Below are 8,552 nucleotides of genomic sequence, written 5' to 3' on the forward strand. Positions count from 1 at the left end.
ACAAAAAAAGGAGCTCATTCAATCTGCAATTATTTTACCCCCTGCATTTATAAAAAGCGAAAAACGTTATTGTGGCTATAAGTAATGCTTTTTGCATTAAAATAATTACAAATTCCTTAAACGCGTGTTTTTTTAGGTGTAGAATGCGGCGCGGGCATGTTGTTTGGCTTTGGTGCTGGTGCAATTGTGTTGGGAGAGGTAGAGTTTAGGTGGGGGAAAAAATTTGCGGTCCAGACTTTTTTGGTCAGGGCGTGGTAGGGCATGTAGGTAGTCTCCAATTTCAAATTGGGGCGCTTGGCCATTCGCTCCTAGCCGAAGCCGAACCGCGCATGATCAGCCCAGCGGTTGGGGGTTGGCAGCGCACAAGCGCGATGATCTGATGCGGCCACCCACCAACTCTATTGTCGGGCGAGATCTGGACGGCGAGGATGCGGTCAGCAGGGCTGCAGGAGCCCATCCGTCTGGCGGTCAAAAGGAAACAACCCGATAGGAGGCCAACCGGGGGGCGGTTTGAGGCACAAGGCTCGCCCGGCAAGAAAGGGGGACAAGTCCACTACCACCATCACTAACTGACCAGCGCCAAGCCACAGAGAACGAAACGGAGCCTGCGAGTGGGCAGGATAGTCGAGCCGGATATGGATAGTCGAGCCAGGATAGGTAAGCCAAAGGGGGGTGGGCAAGAGCCTAATTTAGGGGGGCAGCATGGATTTAGCGCTGACCATTGACCTCTCGTAGAATCCGGGGATGCGGTTGGTCAATGGCTTTGGGCGCTGGGATGTCCCACTCGTTTGGAGATTATCCTGAGGCTTCCAGCCCATTGCCAGCGGATTGGCTCCCCACATATGCTAGGCAGCCATATACCGAATATGGCACGGGTCTTTTTTTTCTTTTTTCTTCTTCATGCTCCCCAATGTGTTTGTACTGCATTACAGATAAGCTACCACCCAGGGGTTGCATTCCAACACTTGCCGAGATGTCGAACCGGTCAATCGAGCCGTGCTGTGATAGGCCGAGTTTATTTTGACTAGGCACGCCGTTGCCGCGATTGGCAACGGCAACCCCTTCCTCCCGCTTTGGCATGGGTTGCTCTGTCATCGAATTGCATGGAATCACTATAGCTCCGGCTTGGCCTCAGACGGCGCGTCAGACAGCGGAGGCAACCTCGTCCCCAAAAAGGCCTCCACCTCGTCGAGTTCCTCCAGGCATGCCGAGTGGCCCATTCTGTCGAATTTCGGGTCAACACAGGTCAGCATTTCAGCCGAGACTCTCCCGAGCTCGGTGGCGAGCAGACAGCTACTGTCAAGGAAGCACGACGTACGGGTATGTTCGCATGGTGACGTTGTAGCCGGCCTCCTTAAGGAAGCCGTGTGATAGTATGCCCATGGCGGTGGGCACAACGACGTCCTGTGTCCCGTGTGCCATGAAGATGGGCGTTTCCTTGTTGAGCTCAGGGTCGGGAAGCAGTCCCTCGAACTTGGACGCGAGGAGAAGGTACGCAGACAGGCCCACGATGCCCGCCAGCTTGACCTTGGCGGTGAGCCCCGAAAAGATGGAAATGGCACCTCCCTGTGAGAAGCCGCCGAGCACGATACGGTCCGCGGGGATGCCTGAGTCGATCTCCTGCTGGATCAGGTTGTGGAAGTAGGCTTGGCTGGTCATGATCCCGGCCTCGTCCTCGTTCTCGCGTAGGCTCTCGGGGGTCCCGTCGAGACTAGCCTGGAAGGCGAGCAAAACAAGGTCTGTGTCAGGATGAAGAGGCGCAGCAGGATCTCGATCCCGCACTTATTGGAGGCTCATGTCCATACACGAGAGGACCTACTTACGATGTCGTACCAACCGGGCATTCTCATACCACCCTATCGTCGGGGGAGTAATCCGCACCAAGAGTTAGCCGACGGGAAAGGGGTCGAGGCCAGATATGAACAGCCACGACGCTGTTGCTGATGCCACCGCCGCACAGGCCAAAATACGACGGCGCGTGTGACCCGAGCGATGCCCTACGGAGCTGAACTTACGTTGCAGGTGATGGGGATGGACGGCGCATGCGGCAGGATAAACTTGACCTGGTCCAGCTTTGACCTCCGGCGCCAGTTCTCAACTGCCGAGGCCCATCCGTGGCCGCTGTCGCCGAGGCCGTGGACGAAGATGACGGTGGCGGTATGTCGAGCCACGGCCGGGAAGCGGAGGGGTGCTGCGCGGACAGACATGGTGGCGGGAGGTTATGGACAAACTAGGGGGAGGAGAAATAGAATGAGAGTGAGACAAAGCAACCGGGAGTCGCCAAAAATCGATCAAAAGTCGCAATGCGCGATGGTGCTCTGACTGGTTGATCACGTCCCGTCGCGATGTCAGTCGAGTTATCTAACACGCCGATTCCATGTCGTCAGCACCCAGGCAAGCGTAAAGACGAGCGCCCAGGACCCCACCAACCGACGGAAGCAGCGTCACGTGGGCTTAAGACAGCCACGTTGACGCCACAGAGACCAGGAACTGAGCCTCCCCCAGAGAGATGCCCTGGCACCCTGGCCAGGCTCCGTCTGCAGATCGATTCCACAGCGACCACACCCCTACCGCACCGCCAAGACGCCGGAATTTATCCACCAACTGGACTTGGGCGGCGCCTAAATTCTTCCACAGCTGGAGGCACATCAGCCGCAGCTGCACGATGCCGCCGGCAGCCAGGCGAGCCAAGTAAAAAAGCAAAAAGCCGGCAGCGGAACCTCCTCTTCTTCAGTCGGCCTCTCCCCGCCTCCAAAACAAAGCAGACCAGGACGCTGGCGTCTGGGATACGCCCGTCCCCTGGCCGGCAAGCAAAACGGGCTGCCCCTCTCCGCACCTCTGCATTATTTTACAATGTTACTGTGGCCTTGTTGGTGGGGATTGCCGGCCGTTTAGGGGAATTAAAAGAAAGTCCACCAGTCGGCCGGCAGAAGGGCCAGTGGCCTGACGGAACGGGCTTGTTGTCGCAGGTGCCTGTCTTTAATCTATGTATTTACGTAGGTATACACGTGCCGCGTTGGGAGCCTGTCGCCGAGCTACCTACCTAAGTAGATGGTTGTTATAAAGAGGACCGAGACCGTTTCCCTAGATCTTCCGTTTGCCCCTGAGCCCTGCCCTTCAGCCAGCATCCACCACCACGTACCCCGGATCTCGGCAGTTCCCCCTCAGCCCACTCCCCCCAACACGATGAAGAGCTTCTCCGTCCTCGTCTCGCTGGCCACGGCGGTCCTGGCCGCTAGCCGGACCAGCGCGCCGTCGGGCTGCATCACGGTGAGCAAGGGCGGCGGCAGCGGGCGCTTCGCCACCATCCAGGCGGCCGTCAACTCGCTGTCGACGAACTCGACAGCCGACCAGTGCATCTTCATCGACCAGGGCACGTACGGCGAGCAGGTGCTGGTGCCGTCGCGCCAGGCCCAGCTGACCGTGTACGGCTACTCGACCGACACGGACTCGCACGGCGCCAACGGCGCCACCATCACGAGCAACAAGAGCCAGAAGGACGGCCTGTCCAACGACGAGACGGCCACGCTGCGCGTCAAGGCCGCCGGCTTCCGCCTCTACAACGTCAACGTCAACAACGGCCTCGGCGAGGGCAGCCAGGCCGTCGCCCTCAGCGCCTACGCCGACAGCGGCTACTACGGCTGCCGCTTCACGGGCTTCCAGGACACCGTGCTCGCCAACACGGGCAAGCAGCTGTACGCCAAGTGCCTGATCCAGGGCGCCACCGACTTCATCTTTGGCCAGAACGCCGCCGCCTGGTTCCAGAAGAGCGACATTCGCGTGCTCGGCAAGTCCCTGGGCTACATCACGGGTGAGTTCTAGTTGTGGGAGCGAGGAACAACAAACTAAATCACACATGCTACTTCCAAAACTGACACGTTTCCCCCTCAAAAAAGCAAACGGCCGCGACTCGGCCTCCAACCCGTCCTACTACGTCTTCAACTCGTGCAACATCCAGGCGGCGTCGGGCAACAACGTCCCCGCAGGCGCCTACTACCTCGGGCGGCCGTGGAGGGCCTACGCGCGCGTCGTGTTTCAGTACACCTCCATGACCAACGTCATCAACTCGGCCGGCTGGAGGATCTGGAACAGCGGCGACGAGCGCACGAGCAACGTGCTCTTCGGCGAGATCGGCAACTCGGGCCAGGGCTCCCAGGGCACGCGCGCCCGCTTCGCCACCAAGCTGGGCCAGGGCGTCGCCATCAACTCCATCCTCGGCGGCAGTTACCAGAGCGAGAAGTGGTACGACGCCTCGTACATGTAGAGGGAGGGAGAACAACCCGGTCCGCGGCTGGAACGGTACGCGATTTAAGGCTGGAAATGGGGCTTTTGCCTTTTCCAGGCTCCCGGTATTGCACGGTTGTACGCACTTCGCTTCTCTTGTCTATATTGCCTGCCTCCATGCCTGAGTGCCTATTTTTGGCGTACATGGCATATAAATGCTTTCTGTATATATGCCTCACATATTCATTCATTGCGGTTGCCCCCAGCTCCCAGGCTGTAAATTCTCATCATGCAAACCGCTCCACCACCTTGCAGCTCTGCCCCGATGGGCTCATGGCACCCTGGGCAACCCGGGAGCCCAACGGAGAGATGTCATGATCCTTGCCTTAATGTTCATCCCATATGCGGGCGTTCGAAAGAATAAAGTAGGTATTATCTCGGATCGCATACCGTGATAAAGGGGGTGGCGATTCCTGTGATGGGTCGTGTGGTGTCATCAGCCACCCGTCCGTCTCCACACCCGGCATATCCATGAACTCTATAAAGTAAAAAAAAAAAAAAAAGGGGAGAGGGGGGTGCTATTCACAGAAACGAAACATCCTAGTCCGGAATGGGAGGGGAGGGGAGGATGCGGGAAACCTACCCGAGAGAAACAGCCGCCCGGTCTTGGCGTCGTGCACGACGGTCGTGGAGCCGGGGAGCACCTCCTTGTCCCTGTCCTCGAGCATCTTGTCGGCCGTCAGGGAGACCTTGCCGCCCTCGTCGGTGGAGCTGCGGAGGCGGAAGACGGCGGAGCGGGGCCAGTAGTTGAGCGGGTCGCTCGTCATGGCCATGGCGTCCAGGGGCTTGGGGAAGGTGGCGACCCAGAGGTCGCCGTCGGCGTCCTCGGACACGTTGTCGGGCGAGTAGCCGTCCAGGTCGAGGAAGGCGACCTTGTCAAGCGTCCTCGTCCTCGTCGTCGCCCCGTCGGGCCCTTCGGTGGTGACGACGACCTCCCGGTACACGGTGATGGCCATGTCGCCGCTGGCCGGCACGTACACCAGCCCGTTGCGGGCGCGGTGGATGCCATTGGGGAAGCGGTGCCCGCCCGCCACCTCGCGGCAGCTCCAGTCCGCGCGCCCCCGACGGCCCGGGCAATAGACCACGTTGCCGTGCGGGATGAAGAAGTTGAGCTTGGCCTTGAGCCCGGCCCGCTCCCTGCTCTCGTTTGTCACGTAGAAGCCGTCGTCCGCGTCCGCGCCAACGAGGGCCGGCCGGTTGGGCATCGTGATGCCGTCCGCGTCGGCGTAGGTGCGGACGTGCCTCAGCTCCCGCGCCCCGGCCCCGGTCTCGAAGAGTTCGATGGTGGCGTTGGCGCCGACGCGGCGCTGGTCCAGCACGGCGCCCGTGGCCGGGTCGACCGACGGGCCGAAGTTGGTGAGCGCGAGCGTGACCTTGACCGTGCCGCCCTCCTGGACCTTGTCGGCGCCGTCGATGCCGTTCATGAAGATCCTGCCCTGATCGTTGCCGGTGTAGCCCCTGAGCGGCAGGACCCTGTGCTCGAAGGAGCCGTCGGGCCCGGGCTTGTCGAGGTCCAGGGCGACGATGGCGTCGATTTTGGAGCGGCCCTCCCAGTTCAAGTCCTGGACGCTGGAGAGGGAGTGAGGTCGACAGGCTTGTCAACCCGGCTGCGTACAAAAGGGAGAAGTGAGCGCATATGGGCTGTCGGGGACTTACACGGGGGACCAGTGTGGCCTCGCCATGGGGTCTCCGCACGCGAGGAACAGCTGCCTCGTGGCCTCGGACAGCCACATGTCCTCGCAGGCCCTGAGGCGCGGCTGCTGGTCGATGCGACGGCAGGTGTAGGGGAAGTCACTGACGGGCTGAAGCACCCGGCCGTAGCCGAAGGCCTTCCACGTGAGCTGTAGGGTCGGGAACAGTACGGCGACGATGGCGACCAGCACGACGCCGGCCCCCTTGAGCAGGATGCCGGCCATGGCGGTTGTGGAGGATGGGAATGGATGGTTGGATCTTGACAAAGATATCGGGCCAGTTAGATCCGCTAGGTGTCGAGTTGTGTTTTTGAGATTTTGGCAGAAGGAATTGAAAGCTCTAGATGCTGAGAATGAGCAGCCGACTCCTGTTCTTTTAACCGACTTCTCTCCGGCTAATGCCACATTTCCAAGCGGGCACGGTGTAGTAGGTATTCAGGCCGCAACCCGGCTCCGTTACAGGGTCATCTAGACCTGGGCGAGTGCGATTCGAATATGGACTCGCACAATACAGGGAAATATGGGTATCACGGATGATTGCTTATGCCGCCCGCACTGCGCCAGAGGATTTCTGACTGCATGGGCGGTGAGTGGGGTAGGATCCTGGTGGGCATTCTCCAAAATGTGCCTAGATTGATCAATATTGGATTGCTAGATGACGTCGGAGTAATGTGTTGGTGGGTGTCACAAAGGAGCCTTGTGGTCTCGATCCTAGACTAGAAAAATGAGCCGGTTCTCAAGCTCGGATCTGTCAATTTGGCACATGCGGCGACTAGGTTTTGATGATGGGCCTGAAGCGCCGGACGTTGGGCTTTTGACAAGTTCCCACGGCGCTAATTGGAACCCCGTTGGAACCAGAGGTTGGAACCCAACAGCCCTGATGAGATCATGGTTTGGGCTGGTGGAGAAGCTAGTGCCAAGCCCACGAATCAGAGGCCAGCCGAGCCCCGACTCGATTATTTCGAAACCCGCTCTCACAGTTTGCGATTTTGCAGGCCGAGCTCGAATTCTGCTATGTCATGGTGCGGTTGCAGATAATTCATGTCGCTGGCACGGGCAGGCCTGAGATCTGTGTATCTTTCCTGTGCCAAGTCCGGCAGGCACCCGATGCCTCTCTCTAGGTAAATAATACGGCACCAAGTCCCGCCGCTGCCTGGCTCGGTCCACGCGGCTCCTTCCTCGCTCCTTCCCCCACGTGCGTGCAAGCCTTATCGCAGACTGTGGGCCCTCGGGTACCAAGTAAACAAAGCGCAAGACAAAGCTCGAGCCCGTCGCTCTCCAGCATCGCCGACAAGCCTGGCAGAGTCCTCCTTAGTATGCCACAAGCCACATTAAACCATCTTATCGCGACCGCTGCTTCCCCTCTTTCCCCTCCGTCCGAAGACCCTCCCGCGCCGCCGTCGTCTGCCGGCCAAATGAGCTGCAGCCGTTGGGACCCAGACCGCAAAAAGAGCCGATAAGCGCCGGGAAGAAGGAAGAAAAAAATCGCCCAACGTCCAAGACTCAGACAGCCGCCGATGGCAACGACATACGCCGCCGTCGGCGTCGACGCCAGCGATTCAGACCGCCCGCTCTCGCCATCGGATCTGCCGCCCGTCCCGACCTCGCCCACCATGAGCTTCGCCTCGACCACGAACCCGCTCTCGACCTACGCCGCCCTGCCGCCCCCGCCCCCGCCGCGGCCCGCCCACACGGTGCTGACGAAAGCCGACCTCGACGCCTCCCAGGCCGCCTACTCGGACCTCCTCTCCTCCGCAAAGGCCTACCGCCAGGCCCTCGCCGCCCTCGGCACCGCCGCATCGGCCTTTGGCGGCGCCCTCGAGGCCTGCGCCCGCCTCAAGGAGGCCCGCGCCCCGGCCCTGGCGCCGCTGGGTCTTGCCCCCACCGGCGGCGCCTCCACCGATACGCAGAGCAGCACCGTTGGTGGCGGCGGGCCGCCGACGAGCTCAATGAGCGCCTCGCTCACGGCGCACTCGTCGGCCCCCGCCACGGCCGCGTCGTCTTGCACGGCCGACCAGCTGCTGGCGGCCGCGGGACTGCAGCACCTGATCGCGAACCACCAGCAGATCCTGGGCGAGACGGTGTACCGGTCCTTCGAAGTGCCGCTGCTGCACGAGCTCGACAAGTGGCGGCGCGACGTGGACGACGAGCAGGCCTCGTACGAGGCTGCCGCGCGCACGCGGGGGCGAGAGATCCGGCGCCTCGAGAAGGAGGGGCTCAAGCTGCACCGCCAGAACAAGCGCCGCGACGTGGCCAAGTTCCGCGGCCACCTCGTCGAGCTCACGGCCCGGCTGGACGGCCTGACGGTGCTGCACGCCGACCACGCGCGCGCGCTGCTACGCGACGGCCAGGATACGAGCGTCAAGGTGCTCGACGCCGCGTGTGGCATCGCGCGCGCCGAGGTCGACATCTTCGAGAGCCTCGCCCGCAAGGGCTGGACCGGCGGCGGGCTCGAGGACCTGCTAGAGCGCGGCGCCGACCTGTTTGCGAGCGACGGCGACGGCGCCGTCTCCTCAGCCACGGACGGCGGCGGAACATGCGGCGGCGGCGGCGGCGGGGCGGCGGCGGGGCTGTACG

The 8,552-nt window shown here is 61.4% G+C and overlaps 4 protein-coding genes across 4 annotated transcripts in view; 2 read left to right on the forward strand and 2 right to left on the reverse strand.

Moving 5' to 3' along the window:
• Positions 1–541: 541 nt before the first annotated feature.
• GGTG_11670 (acyl-protein thioesterase 1) lies at positions 542–2,409 on the reverse strand. Its single transcript, XM_009229561.1, has 4 exons — positions 2,016–2,409; positions 1,824–1,856; positions 1,319–1,716; positions 542–1,221 (listed from the first exon to the last, which is right to left on the reverse strand). Exons 1-4 carry the CDS (start codon positions 2,205–2,207, stop codon positions 1,113–1,115), a joined length of 732 nt encoding a protein of 243 aa, XP_009227825.1. The 5' UTR covers positions 2,208–2,409; the 3' UTR covers positions 542–1,112.
• GGTG_11671 (pectinesterase) lies at positions 850–4,549 on the forward strand. Its single transcript, XM_009229562.1, has 2 exons — positions 850–3,811; positions 3,897–4,549. The coding sequence occupies exons 1-2, from the start codon at positions 3,052–3,054 to the stop codon at positions 4,262–4,264; spliced, it is 1,128 nt and encodes a 375-aa protein (XP_009227826.1). The 5' UTR covers positions 850–3,051; the 3' UTR covers positions 4,265–4,549.
• Positions 4,346–6,512, reverse strand: GGTG_11672 (hypothetical protein). The gene is made up of 3 exons (XM_009229563.1): positions 5,941–6,512; positions 4,868–5,853; positions 4,346–4,697 (listed from the first exon to the last, which is right to left on the reverse strand). The coding sequence occupies exons 1-3, from the start codon at positions 6,198–6,200 to the stop codon at positions 4,657–4,659; spliced, it is 1,287 nt and encodes a 428-aa protein (XP_009227827.1). The 5' UTR covers positions 6,201–6,512; the 3' UTR covers positions 4,346–4,656.
• A 980-nt stretch (positions 6,513–7,492) lies between these two features.
• The window catches only part of GGTG_11673 (hypothetical protein), a gene marked incomplete at its 5' end in the record, with an annotated part of 2,947 nt that continues 1,887 nt past the window's right edge, over positions 7,493–8,552 (forward strand). The window contains one exon of the mRNA XM_009229564.1: positions 7,493–8,482. Coding sequence (XP_009227828.1) covers positions 7,493–8,482 — 990 coding nt within the window. The remainder of the gene's footprint in view (positions 8,483–8,552) is intronic.

Source organism: Gaeumannomyces tritici (genome assembly GCF_000145635.1).
Source record: "Gaeumannomyces tritici R3-111a-1 unplaced genomic scaffold supercont2.7, whole genome shotgun sequence".
NCBI lineage: Eukaryota > Fungi > Ascomycota > Sordariomycetes > Magnaporthales > Magnaporthaceae > Gaeumannomyces > Gaeumannomyces tritici.